The 25442-nt window shown below is 37.5% G+C and overlaps 1 protein-coding gene across 1 annotated transcript in view; it reads right to left on the reverse strand.

The window, feature by feature from the left end:
- BABAM2 (BRISC and BRCA1 A complex member 2) overlaps positions 1 to 25442 on the reverse strand; it is a 178726-nt gene that overhangs the window by 41706 nt on the left and 111578 nt on the right. Inside the window, exon 8 of the mRNA XM_082481405.1 lies at positions 301 to 400. Within this exon, the coding sequence (XP_082337531.1) occupies positions 301 to 400 (100 nt within the window). The remainder of the gene's footprint in view (positions 1 to 300; positions 401 to 25442) is intronic.

A 25442-nucleotide genomic window follows, 5' to 3' on the forward strand; every position in this document is an offset into this window, starting at 1 on the left:
TACAATACAATAACATTTTATCCCAAATCATAACATGTCACAGTAAGAAAAATCCACTCCAGGATCTGACCCCAAACATGCTTGTTTACCTAAAAGAGTCATTATAATATTCAATGCCCTGCTCAAGTGCTCAGCTCTTATCAAGAAGGTATTCCTTGTGTAGTTCACCTTAAGTCTGCCCTGCTTGGACCATCTGGCAGTAGAAAAACTATGTCTACGGAAATGCTATAGTGTGTTACTGCAATATAGTACAGCACTTAAGGGAACGGAAAATTGAGTTCTCTTTACAGAGGTACTTACCTTGTTTGTTAGCAGCTGGCATACTTGGGGTACATAGTCGATAAGACAACCTCCGCCAGGAAAGGCTGGGATATGAAGGGCAGATGATCCTCCAAGGGCACTAGAAATAGAAGTTAATTTAACAGTACATTACACATACAGTCCCTGGGATTTGAAAGTGATTTCTACGGTGTCCTGTTTCCCTACGCTTAAAGTCAGAGGGCCATGATTGAAGAAGTGCATTTTATGCTGTGGTGATACAAAAAGCATTGAGTGATACCATCTACAAAAACAGATTATATCATGATCCATTGCAATTCAACAACTTTAATCAAGAGTAACACTAATGCAAAGTATTCTCTCAGGAAATAGAACTGTTTACAACGAAAAACCTATTTCTTAGCCCTCATCAATAAGATGCGAAGCACTGTAGTTAAGATATCTTGTTATAGCTGTAGGAGAGGACTTTGAGTCTTGAATTATTCAAATTGCCACCTTCAGTCAAACCAGCTAAGAATAATCAAAATAATTTGGACTGAGGAGTAATAGATGGTCAGATACACATCAGCCATGCTATTTACTCCAGTTTTGGGTCCCTCAAAACAAGACAGATGTTAACCTGCTACATCAAGGGGGCAGTGGGGCAGAAAGATTGTTAGGTACACGATGTAATGAGGGATGCTGAAAGAAATGGGTTTGTTCAGTCTTAAGAGAAGGCTGGAGAGGGGGCAATATTGAAGAGGGGAGTGGAAGGCATATTGTTATTAAGGGCACATTGATGCCTTCAATTATCTAATGACAAAATATAGAGAAGATGGAGCCAGAGTCTTCTCGGAAGTGCACAGTGACAGGATGAAAGGCAATGCAGACATGTTGCAACAAAGGAAGTTCTGGTTAGCTATTAGGAAAAACGTTTTCACAATGAGAGTAATCAAATACTGGAAGACAGGCCCAGAGGGGCTGGGGAGTCTCCATCCTCAGAGGTGCTTAAAGCTCAGCTGAACAACTGCCATGAGCAACCTGATCTAAGCTGGCCCTGCTCTGAGGAGGGGTTTGGCCAGATAACCTCCAGAGGTTCCCTCCAGCCTACATTGTTTTATATTCCCTAACTCTACGATTTGTTTTCATCCCCAGAAGGAAAGAATACGAACTAAGGTATTAACTCTGTCCACGCACAGTCTGGAAATCTGAAAGGTAGGAATCCACAGAAATAAGGTAACTTCGGAGACGTATTTCACCATAGAATCATAAAATACCAGCTTGGAAGGGACCTCAAGGATCATCTGTTCTAACTTTTCTTGGAAAAAGCATGGCCTACACAAGATGGCCCAGCACCCCGGGACAGTATTTAGGCACCTTAATCGATTGGCTTTATCACAGGAAGGAATACTGAGGCATACCTGCTATTGCTGAGGATAATAGTTCCTTTGGTGTGGAAGGATCCAGCACTTGTTACTTAAATCAGGTTGTATAAGGCAACAACCAGCTAAAGTCCATGCTACTTTTAGTAGTACTGAGCTAAATCTTTCTTATACTCTTTTACCAATCAAAAGCGATATGAATTTGCATTACACACTGTGGCTTACATCGTTCACTAAACACCTAGAACCTTGCTGGGTACAATTAAAAAGCTTCAAAAGCTAAATTACTTTGTGGCCTCCTGTTTACATGCTGTTTCCATGAAAGATTAAACTGGCTGGAAAGAAGGTTCTTCTCTGCAAAATAAGGCTCTTATTCTTCAACGTGACCTGCCCTTGTATTTTCCTCAATACTTGATAAGCTATCACTTTGGTAGGTACAAAGGTCTACAATCATACATCCCTTTGAAGGCACAGAGACTACATAAATCACAAAACCCAAATTCATAATGAGGTATATGGAAATCTGCTGCTCAGGCAAAACAGTCTGGGTTCAGCAGACTGTTCACCACATGGAACAGTTCTGCAGGTCTGGATTTTGCATATGCAACGATGAAAGAAAAAAGCCTCGAGTACACCACAGCTACATAAGAAAAAAAAAAAACAAACAAATTTTTTCCAGCAGAAGTAAGATTTGAGCAGGATTTTTTTTTTTACCAAATACAGTTTTTTTTTGCTGTTACCCCCTTACTAAAATTACCCACATGGGAATATAATTTTGCAACTTGTGGATGTTAAAAACAGTGAAGCGTGACTATGAGATTATTACTAAGATGGAACATTTCTGAAACAGTAGTCTGCTCTTAGGAAATTGAAAGTATACTGGGTCCATCAGTCTTTAATGCTGGAGAATGAAAGACTTGTCCCTCCTGGCATGTTACAAGTGGGTTGTGAACCTTACTTTAATCCCTGGCTTTCTCTTTATTAAACTCCTTAAACGCTTATGTAAATATATCCATAAAAGCCTCCAATCTCATACACAGAGCAAATAGTACTGTCCATTTTGCATCCTGCCTTGCCTCATTTGCAACCAAGTCCAAGTTCCCCCTCAACATGGAGATACGACTGGAGACACTCGGATGGCTACAACAGGAATTACAGGCTCCTCTCGGTTACAACAGCAGGCATGAAATTAGGAGTAATCTCTAACAGATTTCACATGCAAAAAAGCTTCCACGCCTACATCACCAGCTTCCAATACATCTTCCAGACTGAATTATTATGACTTGTGAAGAAGAGCTTCCCATTTTACCTGTATCCATCTTTTGAAAGTAGTCAATCCATAAAAACTTGTTGACATAAATGGGAATTCAAACCTTCTCAAATGAAAAACAGACTGCTACAAGGTGTGGTTTCTGAGAAGTAGGTCCCTCCACAGAAAGAAGGCTGGAATTTCTAGTATAATTATCCTCTGAAAACAGAATAAAGATGTACAGTATGTAATTTATGTTCTGTAGAAATAATTATGGGTAGGGAAAATTACGAGTGGACAGGCATCTTTATTCCCTCTATTGGGTCAGAGAATCTGCTTATTAAATATTTTAATACAATACTGCATTTGCACAGGACCTTGCCTCTGACCGTCTCAAAACATTTTATAAGCATTCAGAAATTAAGGTTCATCTGCCTTATGAAACTGATATTTATCTTTCATTTTTATACATGTAAGGAAGCTATTGCTCAGTTCGATTTGACTATGCTGTACTATGTCTCTGTCGTGCCAAAGGAACATACTTGCAGCACCTCACAATCATGAGACAGAGCAAGAGACTATAATAATTCCTTTGTCCCTATAATAAACCTGCAGCTGAAGAAAGAAGTGACTTACTCAATGTCAAATAAGAAAAAACTGTAAAGGTGCAAGGAAATATGTAAATTGGAGAAAATTAGGCAAGGGAATTTCAGCATCAGCTCAATATCTAATGCTGCTTTCTGAGGTCCCTCAAAGCCCAATCAAAAGAAAATGTATAGAAAAAGAAAAATGCCACAAGAAGCCTTTTATAGTCAAGGAAATTCTATTTGCCAAGACATTTCACCAGTGCAAGCTGAAGACTCCTGCATGTCAGACCTGTTTTCCAGATAGTTGAGCCTCTTGGAGGATAGATCTTACATACCTCTGTCTGTGATTAAGCCTTCCTTCTTGGTATCACTGTTACAAACTCCTCATAAATAAAACACACTTTTATACCCAGGAATAAAAACAACTATAACATCACACTATCAGGTTTGGTGATATTCATTGTATCAAGATGACAAAAAAACATCAAACAAAAAACCATCAAGAGATATGATGAGAAAGTTATTTTGTTTTTAAACACAGATAAATTAATTAATGTTGCTACCCTACAGCTGCCAGAGTAAGTCTAGTTTCAGCACAACCAACCAAATTGTGTTTGATTTTTTACACAATTTTTTCCAGTAACCTGCTACTCTTTAAAGGCTAAAACTCTAACTATTTCTGATAGGGGCTTTCTGTAATTTATCATAATTCACAAGGCAACAGTCTTCTGGATGCTGTTTCATTAGGACTGGTACTGGGTGAAGATAAATACGTGGTAGATCTACCTATCTATGAGATAAGGTTGCATGAACACATTGGAACACAGAAACTAAAATCCGTTGGACTCGGCATTTTATTCACTTGCTGTTACTCTAAGCCTACTCAGCTCCGTAAACTAACTTCATACACCTCATTTTAAGACGGACCAGAGACTCCCTTGCAGCAAGTTCCTGCCTTCCTGGCTTTCCAGAGTGTCAGACACAATGCGGTTCTGATCCATGGTCTGTGAATTAAATTGGGTTTTGTGAGCAACTCACTACTGAATTCAACAAGAGCAGCAGTCAGCGTGCATTAATAGCAGTTTTGTTCTGCGACACGCTGAAATACAAGTGCAAATCGCGTAGCTGGAGTATGTTTACATTTCTGCTGTCGACTGGTGCATTCCAAGTGACTTGCTCTGTCTGTCTCTCAATGGATCTATTTAGTCAGACCCACATACAAAACGCAAAATTCTTTCCCATTTCTTGATAGCTTATAATTACATTAAAATGTCTTTCTCAAGAAATGATCTTTTTTTTTTTTTTTTTTTAAAAAAAAGGGACATAGCATTAATTCACAGGTTTACAGAAGTGACTGGTTTTGTTCTTGAGTATTTATGTATAAAGAATCAGTTATTTCCCCTTCCTTAAAAACATCACTTCACTAGAGAAGGAGAAGGGTGCTTCCAAGTCCCAAGCTCAGAAGACTGGGTGGTTTGGCAAGGCAGACTTAGAGGCACAAAGGAAGATGGCTCCTACTCCCATCCCTACAACTCTCCCCATGCTCTCTTTGGCCTGTCTAGTTCTCCTAAATTCCTTTCATTCACCCCACCTCTTCCCTGCAATCCATTTTGCTTCCCCCTTTCTCCAAGCAGAAAACTCCAGGTTTCTCTACGCTGCTGGGAAACTTTTGAGCTGAGGCTGCATAATGAGGATTATTACAAACTATTCCCTACATCTTGCAAGGTCCCGCAAGAATAAAAATATCAGTTTATAAAGTTATGTGCTAACACAGATTACGGTACTACAGTTAAGCACCCGTACACACGTAATACTGTCTATATATTTTGGCCTCTATACATATAGCTTGACTTTACCTGTTACTGTTCCCCATCTCCACAATTGCATAAGCTTTTCTTTGAAAGAAGTATCACAAAGAAAAGAACATCTACGGAAGAGTTTCACACTCTTAAAAGGACGTACCTTACAGAATGGCAGTTATTTTTGCTCCAAGGGAGAAAAGAGTAAAAAACGTGTATTTGGGAAGGAGGTCCAGCACTGTAGGAGGAATTATACTTATCCCTGAATACAGTGTGAACATAGCATTAAAGAGCTTTATAGCAAAAGAAAGTGGTACAAAATACCGATTGCACTCAACAATGTTCCTAATCCAATGTATTCTTTCTGCAAAACCTATATAAAACACGGAAATGACAATTTCAATGATTGTGAACGACACAGTTGAAGACTTCTTTAGCTTTGAAAATGTAAATAAACAAAAAACTTGCCTCTGCATGGAAAGACTTTTTATACCGGTTAAAAATAACTAAGTGCTTTTCTGTCAGCGTGGTCAATGTTAAAACATGTTCAAATCTATGTATTAGTGACGGAAAGTAGACTTTAGGCTTTATATAGTCCTTGCTTTTACCAGGATACACCCTTCTTAACTCTCTGTAAATTTTCACCTGCCTTATTTTGAAACAGAAGCACGTTGCAGGCCTACAAAAGCATTTAAAGGGTTTGTTACTCACGATGGCTATAAGCAAGAGTAGCCTGAAGCATGTGGAAAGAAATTCCCTTCTTTTTGCTCTTTTTTGCTCTTTTGAGACTCGTGTTATGGGCTTTGATCTCCTTCCCCATTCTCTTTCTTCTTTGTTGCTGAAGTAAATAGTTGACTTTTTTTTTTTTCCTTTTGCAGTTTCATCACTTTAATACATTACACCATTTGGCACAGGAGACATGAGGAACCACATCAAATAAAAGCACGTGACCACAAAAGCTGCCTTACCAAACACGATCCCAGATTTGCTGTCAGTTTACCATTTTTCGGACTTGCTCGACCATAACCAAATCCTCCCTATCACACAAACGACATGGTGCTTGGCAGAAGCCTTGGGATAGTGCTTCGATCAGCAATACAGAGCTTAACAGTAAAAATAACAGAACAATACTCTTGTTACTGAAAAATTGGTCAGTCTAGGTTTGTGACAGTGTTTTCTCCCCTTTCTAGTAATACTCCGTTTAAAACAAACATAATTAACATATTGCTTGTCCACTCAAATCTCCTACAAGGTAAAATGTTTCCAAAAGAAAAGTTTCCATTCTATTTTTAAAGAAACAATTTTTACTTACCATTATTTCTACTTCAACATTGGTAAAATGGAAATGTGTGTTTTCAGCTAACAGATATAATCTGAGGTATCTACATTGTTGAGTGTACATAAAAAATAATATAACCAGAAATAGACCTAGAGGGAAAACTATGCCAAGTCTACTTATTTGGAGAAAGAATCACGGTCAAACTCAGACTAAAAATCTGGCCATTAGAGCTGAAAGGATAATGCCATCTTTTTTTCTTTGACCTACTAGAGGTTCAGGGTAAATACCTCTGAGCTCCTCCTGATTAGTGACTGGAAAAAATATGAAATAAACACTGTAAAAAGCAAATACTAAAACCAAAATGTGTTTTAGTTTCACAGACTGTGCAGAAAATACGGCAAGTCAGATTTGCTGAGCTTTATTTGCAGCTCTTCTGCTGACTTCGTATGTTCTAGCAAGTTACTGCAACCAGTCTGCTTCTCTGCTTGCCCACCTATAACGTTCAGATGCTGTACTGAAGTACACTGAAATTTAATGACATTCCCAGATTGGTACAAAAGCTGTGGGATGAAGTAATCCACAAGTGCTAATGAATACTGCTTTGTTTGGGTTATTCCAACTTCCCTATTCTGCAGCAGGTGAAATTGTGAAGAAGAAGAAAAAAAAAAAAGCAGTTTTCTATAATGTATTTCCCATTTTAGACAAAGTGGCTAGACCAAGGAAAAAGTGGCCAGACCAAGGAAACATCTACATTAACCGTACAGATTCTGGGTTCTAGGAGACTTTAACCTACCAGACTTACACACAAACCATAGCTTGGGTGATCCAATATTAAAAGATTTATGGGGATAGGAGCTCTTGCCCCAGGATTCTACACCTCCTCGAGGGAAAGCAAACACCCAAGAAGCATGAGGTGAACAGATAGCTAACCCTATAATTAAATTAAAGTACATTTATTTTCTTCCCTTCCCTGGCCAGACTCAGAGCTGGAAGGAGTGATAAGAGATACTCTTGCAGTATAAAGGTCTTCTTACTGCTACTTGATAGCAAAAAACGTCTGAAAACACTAGTATTTCCTCTGTATTGGATCAATCAGGACTAAAGAGATTTTTCTTTTGCATAATAGGTCTTTATATGCAGAACCTTTCTGCATAAAGGGGGATTGAGAGGTTTCCACTGATGTATTGAACTAGTGAAAACCTGGGCTGCCAGCGATGGAAAAGGGAGCTCTCCACCATCCTCAGACTTTGCATTCTCTGAAGAAACAAAACCACGTGAGGATAACATTTATTACCCAGCTGATCGGACACTTCATGTTACACAGCGGTAGGACGCGATATACAAACACTCTGCCTACAACAGCCATCCCACTGCTTTCTTCTCTGGGTAAGGGGACCCACTTTCATAAATCGGTCTGTAGGTTACAACAGCCAGCTTGGGCAAGCAGACAGCCCAGCAGAATTGGTAGCTCTCTGGGACCTCCATCAAACCTCAAGGTACAAACTTCAGGAAAAGTCCAAGCAAGTGCAACAGAGATTATCAGCAAGGCTTCAATGTGTGCAGCGGTTTAAAATACAAGCTAACTTAACCAGTGTCAACAATATCACTCTATAAACACCGCACATTACAGAAATTTTGGTCACTTGTTCATTCTGACAATATAAAAGCAAAGTAAAAGTATAAAACCAGTATATTCAAGCTGATTCAAAGTATAAAAAAAACTCTTATGCTTACAATATATTTTTCATAACACAGTATGAACAGGTTCAAAAGGAGAATATGAAAAGTTCCATAGGCTATAAAAAGAGTGTGATTCTCTCTTATAAGGCTCAAAAATTCTGACAAATGTTGCTTTTATGTTGCAACTTACCACATTTATGCCCCTCTCAGGTTTTCTGCAAAAAAACCAAACCCAATAGCAAAGTGTATTGCAAATGTAATATGCTCAGTCATTTGGGGAAAATAATAATGAGAATCCATAACAAATGACATAAGAAGTGAATTTAGAGACACTTTTTATGATCTCAGAAAAGTCATTTTAGTCCCCACCCCTCAAATGTTATTAGTTACAAATATTAATTCTCCATTGGCACAGTATTATTTAAGGAAAACAGTTAGAAGAAGACCTGAACAAGCTGCTAGATGCCTCACAGTTTAAACAGGAGGGCACGGTTCCTGTCCCAAAGAACTTTCGCAGCCCAGTACTTCACATTATACAGCACAGTGAGGAACTGAAAAGCAGGGATTGAACAACAGGGGAGGAAGAGCACAGGTTGCAGCAAGGCAACTTGAGGTTTAAACACTTAAAATGGAGAAATATACATTTCCAAAGCATTTTGCTTATTTCTTAAAGGAATCTTGTCATCAAATTAAGAGAAATTTGAGTGAGAAGTGAAGAAAAGTCAAAGAAGGGTTCCACAGAGAATTAAATGCAATGAGGAAGTAACACTCAAAAAACCCACCCAAACGACAAGAAAAAGTTGTAGGAAAGAAACCCAGACAAATGGAGCAGCAGCAAACATCACTGAACAACAAAAGGTACAGATAAGATAAGCAACATGGGCAGATAAGAAAAGAAAGAGAACGCTATGGAGTTCTGTTTTGTTTTTACTTCCAAAGAAGTTAAAAAAGCAGTAAGTGAAGATTAAAGAAATGATTCAAGTTGCCACAAAAAAGACTGTGTAGCCTAACCTACTGCAATTGTCTTCTGTACAGATCCCATGAAGAAGGGAAAGTGTGAAAGAGGCTGGAGACTCATTACAACTAAGGCAGAACAAGATTTTGGCTGAAGAAAGGGTGAACTGTAACCTAATTGCAACACTTTTTCATCCTGCACTGATTTGAGGTGCCAACACAAAACCAAGAGCTTGATTAAAATGATGCACTACCCCCATTTTTTCTCCTTCACATGGACTGTGAAGGAGGAATAGTTGAGTCTGTTACCTGAAATTTTACTTTTCAACTTACCGTTCTTCAGAAACACACTTTTAATGGCATTACCAGTTTTGCAGATATATTTATAACCACCTTAACTGTAAATATACCGTGGGTCTTCTAAGTAGCAAGTGAAATAATACTGGGCACTGGCTCTTCTGCTTCAAGGGAAAAATGGATTGACCTGAAGCACTGTCAAAAAGAAACTAAAAATGGCGTACACGTAGCACTAAGATAGAAGCTGGGAATTATAAACTTCTGCATAAACAAGAAAAAGACGACTAGATAGAGCGCTGGTACACTGTGAGCACTATTCTCGTCTGAAAGAGTAGGACTCCATAAATTAATGAAATAATCGAGGATTTATTTATGGTGAGGATCACTGGAAATTCCTCTGCACTGAAACCTGGGTGCTATGTTACACAGTGCTTGTCATCATTTAAGGTACTCATCTGCTCTTTTATAATCCACTGTGCTTTAGTGACGGAGATCTCCCAAACAACCCCATTGAACAGGATCTTTATCACAAATCCATGCGATTATTCTCTTATTATCCATCCATAAAATGGATAACATAAATGAATAACTGTTCTAAGATGGTATCAGTTATATTTACAAACATATGCCCTATATACCTATAATTTCTTATCAATCTTCCGTCATGCATTCAATAACATCCAGCTTACTATATTATGACTGTTCACATGGCAGGTAATTTTCTAGTACTTGTATTAAGCCCAGCCAAGCAGCAGTGTCTTTATCATGAAGCAGAAAAACAAGTCAAAAAACTGTACGACTCCATTGTCTTCCTTGCTTACTGTTCTCACCTTTTTCTGAAGAAGTAATTTCCTATAACTTGCAGCCTTTTATGTTTTATGACTGCACTTGCTTATATTATTGTTCCTTAGTTTATTTGTTCCCTAATCTATGAGTCAAATTACAGTAATTATCTCTTATTGTTAATCTTTTCCTGATATTGCTTAATGCTTAACACTTCCAGTGACATAGTCATTTTGTAAGCACGCTATTTTTTGCCTCTGTGCTACAATAGTGCTGTGTTGTAGACATAATCAAATTTTTTCTGTTCTCCTTAGGCCAGACAGTAATGCCCATTTGTGGATCTCTTCTATCTGGAGAAACATTTTGTTTAAGAAACATCCTGTCCCCTGCATCATCAGCATCACATTTGATTAGCTTACATGAAGAACGAGAAATGCAAAGTACTGAAAGGATAAGAAATCTTGCAGAAAAATTTCAGAAATGAAATGAGAGCAACATGCTGGAAAACTTCTGGATATGAAGTTGAACATTTGGGTCATCGATAAGAACGCTTGAGGGAAGCAGAAAGTTAGAGGAGAAAAATGTTTTTCTTTCATACATCTGGCTTCCAACACCGATTTCCATGTGTACGCAGCATGATTAAGGGGAATTCTTGCTCAGATCTTGAAATTGGCTTTATCTTATGTTCACAAATGATGTGGAATGCTACAAGTCTGGTCTGGTGCTCCTGCTAAATGCTCCAAGAAGCCTAGCGAGCTCTGGTTTTATGTAAGCCAAATACGTTCACATGTGGACACAAGGCAAGAGAACATAAGTTTTTCATGTAAACACAGCCACTGTGGTTTGACAAGCTAATAAGAATCACGTTAAACCCTTACTCATTTCACAAGACGATATGAATCTGCTGGGATGGTTTTTACAGCCCCTTTCAGAATCTTTACCACAGGCATTTGGGTAAGTGTGTTTTGTTCCTATGAACGTAAATAATTCAGTATTCATCCTAATATATTCTTGTCAAAACACAGGGAAGTGGGGCTATGCATCACATCGCACAAAGGCATCCTTTGGTAGGTGGAAAGACTGGGAATAATTCTCAGAAGGAAACGTTGGTGCTTTGGAACTCTGGTTTACATCGGTGGCAACGAAGGTTCCTTCTGTAACAAGGCAGACACAGGTCTACTCTTAAAACAAAAAAGGAAAGGCAGAAAATAAACCCACAGGTCTTCATTGTGTTAAGATCAAAGCAGGGACCCCATACATGCACAAGAAACTGGAAATTTCATAATTTGCAACTTAGAGCCGCGCTTAGTTGGTCAAAAGGTGAATACAGGATTTCTTTTTTACTGATACCTGGATTTGTTCATGGAGCCTTTTCATTACGGCAGATGCTGCAAGACAAAGTCTGGAGTGAAAATCCTGTTCACAAAGTTTCTCCTTTTCCCAGAACAGATAATGAATGCATATAATGCATATAGTGCACATACAGACATCAGTCAGGCCTGAGTCAAATGTAGACACTTGAATCCCGTAAACTTCCTTCAATGCAGGCCCTCTTTCCCTTAGAAACTGAAAATACTTACACGGTCACTGCAAGACAAAAATTCCAACTTTCCATTAATATACCTTATCACCTTTTAAGGGTTTGATTAGTATTACCTAGTGTTTAAGGGCTTGAGTGCATTTGCAAGTTGAGTGCTTAGATAATGGAGTGGCCTAAAGGGTATCTGCAAGTAGATGTATTTACAAATAAATATTGGATGCTTTGATAAACTAGCCTTTTTAGTTGAAGAATGACATTTTCAGAGAGCTTGTCAGCTTTCAAATCATTTACGTTCTGTCTTTTATTAAGACTGAAGATACTAGGATTCTATGTCTAGCATAGCTTTCTAAATGAAGTCTTTTCTTTTTGGAAATTATATTAAGGCTCTTGAGTCCTATAGATACATTAAAGAGAAAAGAAAACGTGACAGTGCCTCAAGCACTAATCAGAGAAGTTTTCAATAACAATAACAAAGGAATGCATTAAAATATGAAAGAACATGAACCTTACTGTCCTACCACCTCACTCTTAAAATATTAGAAAGCAATTTCCCTCTTTGTTTTCTTTCCCAACTACTTCTTCCTTCTATCCCTTCAAAAATCAAAAGCATCAACTCATTTTTGTATCTGGTAGAAACGCATCAGCTATGCCAGCGTGAACTGCTGTGAATACACTCTAAAAGGAGTAAAAGGTACCTAAAAAGGTAAAATAAGTAATTGAATCAGGCATATTCTATGAACCAAAATTAAAATTCACAAGAGACAAGAACTACTTCAAAGAAACCTTTCTATCAATGGTAGCTTATTTCCAAGTCAAAGATTTACCACTGGTCAATAGAGATTTATTTACCAAGATAAACTGTGTAACAAATCCCATTATATTCACGCTTTATTTGCTCCAACTTTCAGACACCTGTTAATATTATTATTAGTTACACTGAGACTTCTAGATTATAGGCTAATAATCACGCAATCTGATGAAGACCATGTCGTCTTGCCAGTATTTGTATGTGTTCTTTTATAAATTCTTTCATAAAGGAATATGGTTTTCTCCCTTTTTTTAAAAAAAAAAAAACAACAAACTTCTGTAATGTATGCAATGATCTCCTAAAAATATTAGCTTTTAATTGACTTGACATTTAAATGAACTCTAACAGAACTCTTCCTTCATTCAAGTCACTTCAACGATGTAGCAACTTTTTGCCCATTATACAATATATGGGACAAATTTTTTTATTTATTAGATCATAACTGGAGTGGCTTCTAACACTGTCTTATGTGTGCCCATGATTAGGAAGCTGTTATAATTATCTCGTATGGCTAAATATCAGAATGTGGTTTTAATACTTCATCTAACTTAACCCATCAACAGAAAAAGAATTAATGCCCAAGGTGAAAACATTCTAATTTTTGGCTGAGAATGTTTATATTCTAATTGCATTTGGATGTTTCTACCAGCAATAAATATTAGCACAGTGTTGGAATCTTCTGTGTTATCCATGCACTTGTTTGGATATCCTGTACTTCTATTTCTTTGAAGTTCTTTAAAGTCTGATTTCTTTAAAGTCTTTAAGAAAAAGGCTATGCTACCAAACAGTTTGATTTTCCTCACCACCTCCATCCCTGTCGCTGAATGACACAACTGGCAACCTCCAGCTTGCACGATGAACATTTTCAAAGTTGTGTTAATGCCATTTGATAAATCGCCATAACTACAAAACAAGCTACAGTAATCTACTTAAAATAGTATAAACCTTCCCCTTCTAGATCTCTTCTTCAGATGCACATGCTTAAAGTTTATGGTCTTCACTTTAATGTCAAGTCACTACCACTGCACTGGAAGCAACAAATTCTGTGTTTTAACCTAATTCTGTCAATAGTTTCTGAGGTAAATTAAGAGGCAACAGCCGCAGCCTTTCTTTCCCAGTCTTTTCAGACTCGAGAAATACATAGAGAACTTATACTTACAGAGGTCATGCTAGAAAAACAAGCAAACAACACCTGACCTCTGCAAAGCACATGCAAAACGAAAAAAGCCTTACAAATGGCAGCACCCCATACTTTCAGTTTAACTCAGAATGCTACACTTCTTGTGATATAACTCATAATTAATGTTTGCTATTTCCTTGGGATAACCCAGTGCAAATCTGACATTCTTCTATAAGCCAGAAGAGAGACATGGCTAAGAGCTACAGAGAAAACATGGAGCATCACAAGATTATTTAAAAATAAAAGCACTGAAGTAGTACTACATGGATGTCTTGTTAAAATACCTTTCACCCTAAGGATGTAAAGTGTTTTAACAACACGTAGCTTGTGTATAGTGCAGAGCCTGCTTCAAATCCATGATACAATTTATGTCAGGGAATGAATACTATTATATGCTAATAAAAGCGAAGTAGAACTCACGACTACTTCAGAAGCTGAGTATGACCAGAATTTCTCAAGGAGGTCCTCAGCATCCTTCTAGGTGAAGCTTACTATCGAGTCATTTCAGTTTATCCAAAATTCTTCCTTCCATCAGCTAATATTGTCACAGTGTCAACAAAATCCCTTGGATACGAGCTGCTAAGGCAGGTTACCCATTTTCTCACTTTAAAAAATGTAAAGAAGACATTGCACAGTGTCCACCCTATCTATCTGTAATTGCAAAAGCGCATGATTTCAGACCTAGACAACTTTGCAAGTTTGTTTTTTTTATTGTGAAAATTTGCCACTCACAGAAGTTATTTTCGAACTGACTGAAGAAAGTAAAAAATGAAACCTTCAGTATTATTTAAATCTATAAATAGTATTTTAGAATTCTAGTTTACCTGCTAACCCTGGGGCAGGAATAGCCGATTTGGGGCTTCTACGTGCTTAGGTTATTATTTTGTTGCGAAGACTGAAGTTCTCAGAAATCACATGCTCTTTGCTTTTTCTTCTGTTTCCTGTCTTCAACATACAGGCCATCATTGGATGTTTTTAAGTGAGTTATAATGAATGTGTTAGCTTATGAAGATTTTAGGTCTGCTGCAAAGTTGAAGTAAAAAAGAAAATAACAAACCGACCTTACAAGAACAAAAAAAATACAGTTCTGAATTTAAATCTAAACTTTCTTGTATATAACGTCTGTTCATTTGGCTTCCTTCTTCCAAATGCCTAGAGGCCTTGCTTTAATAACTATTACAGATAGTGTTTCTTTGGCTCCTGGTCAATTTTCATTTTCCTTAAAAATTGCAGGACTTACACTGACACCGGAGAAATCTTGCTCACCTCCCTCTTTCAGATTTTCCATCTTTCACTAAGAGCCCAGGGTGACAATGCAGTTCCAGGATACTATGCATGCCCAATTTCACTTCAGATTGAGAATCTGCCATACGGTTTAAAAAAAAGCAGATGTTTTGTTATGCAAATGAGGGAATGATATCTTTGATCCTCTTTCACTTAGGTAAATTTTTATCCACCTTGGTTTAAAATAAAAATATGCATAGAACCATAGGAATTGGATCTACTTGTACCTAATAAATTGTTTTCATGCTTAAAAAGAAAGCAAGAGCAAGATAGGGTCTTAAAAAAAAATTATCTAATTCTGACTTCAGGAAGAAGGGCAATTCCAAGAATTGCTCTCATTTTGTTCTTTTTCTTTAAATACATCTTTTCAAACTTGGCATTTGTATATACTGGATACAATGCACTATAAACAGATTTCAGTTATTATAACCTTGAACACGTAAATCCTTATCTGAATGTCTATTTGAATTTGGTGATAAAATGAGATAGTGCCTTTACCCATATAACCACCTGAATCTGTATGAACCTCATACCCGTGTTCATCTACAAAATGTGTAATAGTAAGTCAAATAAAACTTTTTATTTCTTTTTTCCAAAACCCCCAAAAGAATCACGATTTCAAAGTTTTAGTTCTCACATCAACAGTAATTTGGTCCTCTTCTGCACATGTGCTATAACAACACAATGTCACCAATGTTACTGCCATGCCAATGACCTACTAAAGGTTGATGAATTACTTCTTTATATTGCATGAGTTTTATGTGTGTAAACATCAGCTACAATATTCCAAGGATGTAATATCTGTATTTCATTTATTCCTGAATACCTGCCAGTCAGTGTTTACCTATCTGTATTTGCATATATCAGGACTATTCACAGCATAAATAACAAGGAAGTTCATGGGTAGCACAGTTTGGTTTCCAATGGACTTCTACACTGCATCAGATTAATTTTTTAACTGAGTTGCGTTAAAGCCACAGCACAGCATGAGTTCACTCCTTATTAAACATCAGAGAAACCATACAGGAAAGATGTCCTAAATGCCTTTGCCAAAGGAAAAGCTTCAAACGGTGTTCATGCCTTGTAAGACATCAGAGAATACATTCAGGATACAAATCTTGACTGAAGAGAGGGTGTTTTTTCTGATGTTTAATAAGGCGTGAATTCTGACTGAAGCACTTCCTAGGATTAGAATATTCATAATTTATTTCTCCCATATTGACTCTGTGCACAGAATACAGTTACACAGGGGCTTCAGCCTTTCCTTCAGGTGCCAAAAATAGAATCTGCCTCTTCTAAGTGGTTACATTCATGAAACTGTAGCAACTTCGTATTTGCAAGACTTCTACCCTCCTGACAAATTTTTTTGAAATTGGCCAGCAGGCTCAAAAAAAGTTGATAGGGCATAAATAACAGATACCTGTATGCGCAGACAACTTGATCATATTAATTTCATAGGAAAGAAAATTAATTTTCTTAGGAAACCAGATTAAAAAACCACCACGGGTTTCCCAACACACAAAGTATCTAAGGAGGAATTACAATTCCACTGAAGTCCTTGGCAAAGCTTACCGGCGGGAACGGAGCCAAGACCTCACCCTACAGAAAACTACAGCAATTCCAAAAAAAAAACCCACCCCCCAAAACCCAATCCCATTGATTAACCTGAAAGCTTAAATAAAAAGGTGAAAAACCCCTGATTAAATTCACATTGCATGTGCACTTGAGAGAGATGAACAGTTTTTCTTCAGACGCTTCCTGAATAAGAACAAGCATAGGAAACTTCATCCCATTAGGTAAATCATTTGTCAAAACCACTGGTGCGAGCGCTTCCACAAATGCTTTCTTAACCACAACCCCAGGACTGCTAATATAATACAGTAATCTACTTTCTTTACCATTAGGGCACACAGGTGCATACTCAAAAGAATAAGTTCATATGTAGTTCTGTAAACCTGAGGTGCCGGAGGAGGGCAGAACTTGACACTGTCACAGAAAAAAAATATTGATGCCTCTGAGGGAGGTAAACCTGAACTGCTAATGCAAAAATGCTAGTCCTAAGGAAGCTTCAAAACAGTACTCATTTGAGGCAGTTATCTCATATGGAAAACCTCAGTCGACAACTGAAAAATTTCTAAATAGAAGAAACAAAAGAAAAATATTTATAATGGAAAAGATGAGGCAATTTCCAACTGCAGCAAATTTCAAAGGTTCTTAGCTCTCCCAGCTTCCAGCTTTACTGGAAAGCAGGAGTTGCTTAATTCCTCTGAAAATATCTGACAGATTCCTTTTAGTCTAAGTTTAGAGGTATTACCTTTTTTCCTCCCAAAGCTCAAAAGCAGGAATCTATTAGTCTTTATAGTTCTGCTTTGGATGTTATGTATTTATGAATCTCTTCTTGGGCAGTACCCACACTGAAAAATTTAAAAGTGTCCATCAGCCAGTTTTACCTCTTCTTTTTTTTTTTTTTTTTTTTTTTTTAATTTGGGCTGGGAGTTTGTATTAAGAGAAAAAGCTCTGGGGATTTCTGGTAGTTTCACAGTAAGTTTACTACTCTTGCTCAGTGGGTGGGAAAAGAAGGGGAATTAATCAACACAGGGAAAAGAATGCTCATAATACCCGAAGGTGATGAAAACTTGCCCGTGTTCAATAGGTACAACAGAAAGTATGGAAGTTTTACCACCATTTCTTAAGTTAATAAAAGTTTTTGTACTCTGCCCATCTCCTCCAGTTTGAATTTAAGAAAATAATACAAAATGCATGTGTCAGGGAAGGTTCTGTTTTTCCAGAAACCAGTTCTCCTTGTGTATTATCCAATCCCAATGCTATCTAAAAACCATTGTACAAACAAAGAGCTACTGGTACATGTCTTTGCTGTGCTTGTTTCTTCCACCACTTGACTTCTCAGAAAACTCTGAGCAGATTTTTCTGTTCTTAATACACTAAAGAGAAAAGGAAAAAAAAAAAAAAAACACAACCAAAAACAAAAACAGGAACCTGCTCTCATAGAGTTCTGTCTAGCAAGATTTTCTACTAAAAGCTACTCACCGTTTGATTTGCTACTGATTTACTGTAAAACAATTGCCTGTTACGCAAGGATAGCTAGCTCTTGCAGGACAAAACCCCTCCAGCACAAAGCAGAAATGCTGATGTTCACACGTATTTGAACTGTTACAACAACTCTTTGGACTTTAAATTGTTTTCATTTTGGTGACTGCACAAGATACTCCTGAACGTAGTTCTATTACTTTCTTTTTTTTAAAAAAAAAAACTTTCCTTTAATTTCTCCTAAGGATGCTCAAAGACTGGTCATCCCTTGTTGGGGTCAATGCAGGTCATCTCAAGCACTGTGCTCCCTGTTGCACTGATGATGGGTACCACAAGGGAAAACTCACTGGAAATTTAACATTAACAAACAGTACGCTAAAAAGCCACCCTGTATCCAGAGAATCGCTACCAATGTTTTTAAGCACAGCAAAGATAAGGTTTTCCACCCAGAGAAAACAAAGTTAAAGGAGGTGGCAATGGAAAGGACAAAGACATGATGAAAGCTGGGTTTTGTTCCTGCAAAGTCTTCCCTAAGTTTTAGGCAAATGGGTAATGTCCTCATTTTGAAACCTCCCTCCCAGCATGTACGTGTGCATATGCTCCAAGTAAAAGCTATACTGATTCCTTCCTAAACAGGGGTAGTCCTGTCTCATGCACCTACTGCAGCTCTTTGGAAGAGTCACTAAGAAGTATGAGCAAATAATTAGCTCAAACAGCAGAGTGAAGTCAGCAGGGGGGGTCAGTAGTGACTTCTGTTGTTCAAAATGATTATAAATCATCTGGTAGAACAGGTGAGCTGCCAGGTGGCAGTCCAGTTATTGAGGGTAGTCAAGACAAGTTCCAACCATAAAGAGTACTAAATGGGCTTTAAAACAGAAGAACTGGATGATAACAAGAAATAGGAGATTTAACACACATGAATATCAAGTTATGCACATGGAAAAAACAATCCTAACCGAAAATCTAAAAAGACGTACACCAAGCTGAACATTCAGCTGAACTCAGGGTTAGGATTCGAGGTTCAGTTAAAATGTCAGCTTAGCGTCAAATAAAAAGCCAAACCAAAAAGAAGTATGGGATTCTAAGGAAAGAAGTAGAAAGCTGTCTGCAGGACAACGTAGTCTGGAAAGCAGAAAATGAGGGCAGGAGTATGACTGAGAACCATAACATGATGAGTGATGTGGAAAATGTGAATAAGCATTGACTAGTTGCTGTCTCTTCCAGTACAAGCAATACACCAAGCTAACAGGAGCTAGGTTCAAAACCAAAGGAGGTAGATCATGCGAGATGTAGCAGAGCTGTGAAATTCCCTGTCGCAATATGTTCAAAGAGTAGGCTGGACAAGTCCATGGAAGAGAAATTCATTCAGGACCACTGAATACACATGAATCAAAGTCCCTGAGCCACCAGTGGCTTAGGGCTGGAGAACTATTCAGGCAAAATATCGTATGTGCTAGTCCTGTTTCTATAAACTTTGCTATCATTTTGCACATGCATGTGATTTTCTAGTTGGGTAACATATTTAGATGCTACTGCAAGATAGTTTACCGTGATAACTTTTAATCACAAACACGTACCTCTCTATTGACTTAAAAAAATTAAAAGGACTGTCACAGTATACGATTAAAATAGGTACCAATCGTTTAAACAATGGGGTTTGCTTAAAAACGCAATGCAAGTCATTGTAAATGCAACCTGAACTAATGGGGGGAAAAAAGGCAGAACTTTAGAATGGTTATATTTTCTTTTCCCCCAGAGAAGGTTTTAAAATAGCTAATTTTGTGATCAGCAAAATGAAAGGTGGTATACTTTCAAAGAGCTTTAGATTTCATAAAAAGAATGAAACACTGAAATAAATAAAGCTCCTCCTTTGAATACCTCAACAGCTTTGCAACAACGACCTGACTTGTCTGACATGAATTCAGGCTGGGTGGAACATCTGGAAAAGCACCCTGTCTGAAGGTGTAGGACCCTGCCCTCTTCTGCAAGGACAAGTGATATGCCAGGGATCATGATGATGTTTTTAAAAATGCACAGCTCTGCAAAACGTACTGTGCTAGCTTCCCCACCCCAGCTTAACATACAATCCCTCTGACAATATCAACAGTTGCCTAACATTACATTTCACATACCACCATGATTCGGATGGCATGTGCTTCTTTGAAAGAGAATTTGAAACACTAACAGTTACTGTGACGAGGTTTAAGAGGAGAGTAAAGGAAGTAAACTGAGAATCAAGGTTACAAAATGGCTCTATTCATTCCTCTGTGGGGATGAAACCCTACCAACAAAACAACCAAACCCCAAACACTATTTACTTTGGGAAACAGAGTATGTCAAACTTCTCAGAGTAGGTGGAGTCAAGTAAGGACACAATTGGCCTAAAGATACCACCAGCAAATTCCTGAGCACAGTGACATGGCTGCGTACAGGTATGGCTGGCTGCAAGATCCAGAGAGAGGAGGGCAAGCAAATCACATCCCCAAACACGGCAGTGATTTAGGGATGCACTTACGGACTAGCGAAGATCTACTTACAGGCAACGCTGCAGTTCTGATTAAAGGTCTTATAGCAATCACAAACATTGCTGCTAAGGCTTCTTAAATGAACAAATTTTGTAACTAGCCAATGTTGCTGCCTGATTCTATTTGTGTGCCCCTTGTTTTCAAGCTACTGCAGTGTATAGTAGAGATGTGGGTGATGAGAGATACAGCTAGCTCTATTTAACCTTTTTTGGGAGGTGGGGGGAGAGAGAGGGAAGACAACTACAAACATTTTACCTGATGCAACATTCTCCTCCATTGTTTGCTCTTTGGGAGAGTTATAATGTCAATTTGAGTTGATATTTGAAGTATTTTTAGTAAGGGGAACTTGAAGTAAAAATATCATCAAGTACAACTAGATAGACCCATTTATTTGAAGTTCTGTAAATTAGCGCACCTCAATATTGAAATCCACAGTCCATGAAACAGTTTTCCATAGGGCAGCAACAAGAAAACTCCAAACTCAGGATAAAAGCCTACAGGAATCTCCTCTAAGCATGGGAAGTAAATTCAGTATCTATGGTCAAAGTACGTCCTTGGCTATTTCGCCGGCATTTCAAACAAGATTTGTCAGAATTACAGCATGGAAGAGACTATCAGACTGAAAATCTGCCTATGAGGAATTAAAAGACAACCAACTTGCTTCTCAGTTGCCGTTCAGTTTCTTTGCTACAGTAAAATAAAATAAAAAGCAATCGTTAATAGATGCCCCAGTATTCCCTTTCTTACTAACTTGCTACCATCTCTGAACACTATAAAAGTTTGGGGAACTGATGTTATCTTGTAAGACACAGCAAAAACCCCAGTAGTAAGTTATCAGAAATTTCCTACTGTGGAAGAATATAAGTTGTATATTTAAGCACAAATAACTTCAGAAAAAAAGAATACCAAAGGAAAAAAAAAAAGCACTTTAAGTTTACAATAAAGAAAACATCTGAAGGTTGATATTATTCTAGAATCATGTAAGTCAAAGGCAAAGGGGTTCACCATCCGAGACACTTTAGATTTGCACTTACCCTGAAATCCCATGCTGAAAGGTTCAAGGAACAAAAGCAGAAGCAGTTGAGAAAAATGGAACTATCTCATCCTTTTGAGAGGCAAGTTTCCTGAAAAACTGCGTTGCCTGTTTGCAGCACCTGAGCTACACAACCAAAGACACACTTCTAAAACATAAAGGAAATATAAATGATTTGCATCGCTGTTCTGACTGACCTGCCACAGTAGCTTTGTGTTAGAAATTAGTGATTGCAGTAGTATTACTGAAGAGACTGGAGGTCATGGTTATATACATCACAAACTTTTCAAGTACTGCATATGAATATCTAGATTATTCCTTGTAACTAACTCGTCACTTCTTATTCTCCAAGTCTGCCAAACCAGTGACATGGATATGCTAAATCAGTTGCACAAATTTCTAATATGATTGGTATCCTAAATATTTTCAGAGCATGAAAGACAAAATTGGTCGGGTGAATGTCTAATTTTCATCTTTCAACTTGACAATACATAAAAAATAGTATCTGAAATGCACATATTTGTTGTGTAGTTAGTGACTTCAAATTCCATGTATTAGTTGTGGAAAAACAGAAGACACCCAGGTCTTTACATGTCAAACTTACACTCCTATGGTTTGTGTATCACCTCCTCCAAATTCCTTTCTCTTTGGAGACCTACTTTGGAAAGTGACCTATCTAAAGCCGTGGTCAGTACTTGGAAAAGCTATCTATCCTTCAAGGAAACATGTATTTATTCAGTGTCTAATTAGTGTCAACCTGAAGAACATTTATGCAAACTTGGTCAGGACTAAAAATAACTAATTGTAGCTCATCTAGCCAAGTGCTGGAAAAGGTTGGAATTTATGTCCAATACATGGTCTGATTTTTCTAACTTTGCAAGAAGAAATGAAAACACAGTACATGCAAAAGCAAGGGAAGTCTGGAGAATGGCTGACTACAAGCTATTATTTATCAAGTCCAAAACTCAGGGTAGACGTTTCAAGATCCCAAAGACACAAAAATTCTTTTAATTTAAAATTTCATACTTTGCCTTGAAAATCCAGCACTCTACCATCTGTCTACCAAGGAATCCCCAGAATTGCTCTATCTTCAGGACCAGGCATTTTCATCTTCCTTTCAATTTAATTCTACATGAAAGGGGAGATGAAACACAGACAACTCCAAAGGAAGGAGGAGAGGGAGAATAAAAGAGCAAAAGCTCCTACTTGGGAAAAAAAGAACTATATTTTAAGAATGTATTTCTATTATTTAAGAGAACAAGGAAGAGACTTCTGGGCATGGCCTGGCAAGATAAGAGGAGTATGCTACTCAAACAAACTGACAGAAAAGACAGAGATTCAGGAATGTCCCCAGAGTAGCAGCTTTGAGAATTTGCGGGGTGAAAGGGTGGAAAAGGAAGTAGAGGAAGGAGGTAAGGGAAAGGTTGCTACAGACACTGGAGAAATTAGGGAAGCACTTGAATATTAAAAATACACTCATAAGATCTAGTTTATGTCTTGTTTTTATTTAATTCGTAACTTTACTTACAGTTTTGTAAGAAAAACCCAAACCCCAAGTATACTTCATATACTTTTTCCCCTCTTTCATATGGTACTAAGAGCTACCCAAATAAAAAGATATTTTTCCCCCAACAGTTAATTAAAAAAAATACTAAACTTTTACAAATCTTTTGGATACTTTCAACAGAGTTTAAAATAGCCACAGCTGTGATGTTTCAAAAATCAGTTTGGGGGACTGGTATCCTAATCAAGGTGAAAGTCTCTTCAGCAGGTACCGTATCAAGATTGCTCAGACACTGTGGTAATTCCGAAGGACCAAATTAATTTCCAAAATATTTTTCCTTCCTGAGGATTTAGGTCTCACATTGCATGTACAAAACAGTAAGCTAAGCTTATAAGGCCTGCTGCAGCGTTCTGAAGAGAACTAAAGTCAAATTCATGACATGTTGTCCTTGAACATCATCATCTTAATTTCAGAATTGCTCTTTCCCAAAAGCTCCCTATGAATTCCCGTAACACAACTTCACTCTCCCAAGTGTTAGCTTTCATTGTCATTCCAATACAACTACAAAGGAACAGAAAAGCGAACTTCAGTTACAGATAGATTTTTGCCATATGTTCATTTTAATGGTACTACCCAAAATACAGATCCTACTACCCAAAATATGCTACTTGAGCTTTTTGCAAGGTTATGATAAAGGGACAATTTAAAGTCATTTCCCCCCAGCAACACACAAGAAGTAACACGACTTTCCCTGAGCTGCACTGATTCTATGATTAAATACATTTTTCAAAAAAACTTTTGTTTTTATTACAATATCCAACCAATAAGCAAACCAACTCTACTTCACGGCTCCATTCCAGGTGTGAACAAACACATTGACTGGAAAACTTATGCTTTCTTAAACTAATTGTTTCTTATTTCCATAAAAAGGCAGTTTGGGAGACTGAAAATGCCACACAAGCAAAAACAATACAGCGTTTAAAAAGAAATCCCTCAGTCAATATACTGGAAGCAGTCTCTGAATCATCATTACCCACCAGGTTCCCAGATACCCTTTCCAGCCTCCTTTAGCAGAATTCCTATCTGCCAAGCCTGAAAACGGGGAAACAGATTCTCCTTCTGTCCTTTAGGATTCAAGAGTTATTCACCTATTCACCTATTTATTTGCTGGTATAATAAAATCAAAATCTGGGTTGAGAAACTTACCACAAGATCAACTTTAAAAGATTACTACGGAGGCTAGCAACAGTTTCTATGTTACTAATCCAATCAGACAGGTTTATGCCTGTCATCTTTGCCCAGATTTGAACTCCTGTTGCCCAAGAGAATAGAAATTGGTGATGCAGGAAGAAATGCTTAACTGTACATTATTATTTGCTTGTGGCTCAGCAAGCAGTTAACCACATATGTGAAGCTCTGCCAAGATGTCCTCCTACAACAAAGGAACTTAAAAAAAAATAATCAAGAGAACACAAACACAATCAGTAATTGGCAGATTTTGGATGGAACACTATTTACTTACTATTCATTCTTAAAATAGAATCCAGTATTTTTACAGGTTTTTAGGGATGAATTAAATTAAAAGACCTTTTCTGCTTGCCTTAACATACAATTATAATCAGCTTGCCAATTGCAATATCTATTTATCTCTATGTTACTGAGATATTCTGGCAGGGGTCAAGGCTCAAAAATACACTGAACTATTAAAAATATCTTTTTTATGGTGGAAAAAAAATTTACTTCTGCACGTACTGAATTTTTTATTTAATTTTCTTTAGAGCACACAACAGTGTGACAACAGTGGAGACTGTAGAAGAAGCTGCATCACATGCCAGTGTACCTAAATGAGTATAGCCTCAAGACAGTCTATATAGCTAAGGCAGGGCAGTGATTAAGAAGGATCACGAAGTGGGAAGACATTTTAGGTACAAAATTTGACTACAAAAGAAAGAGACCACATTTCTAAGCCTAGCAACATTTATCTGGTACAGACTGACATTATCAAAGACACTCTCTATTTGGTTCTAGTTTCCTAATCATGAAATCTTTCTTATACACATGGGTACTTTCACGCATCCTGACAATATTTGGTACTGACTTATCTCAGAAGGGTACCAAGAAGATAAACACATTAAAGTTTGTGAAAAACTTACAGGTTTTCACGCATCCTGACAATATTTGGTACTGACTTATCTAAGAAGGGTACCAAGAAGATAAACACATTAAAGTTTGTGAAAAACTTACAGGTATTC

This window comes from Vanellus vanellus, assembly GCF_965231255.1.
Source record: "Vanellus vanellus genome assembly, chromosome: 3".
Taxonomy (NCBI): domain Eukaryota; kingdom Metazoa; phylum Chordata; class Aves; order Charadriiformes; family Charadriidae; genus Vanellus; species Vanellus vanellus.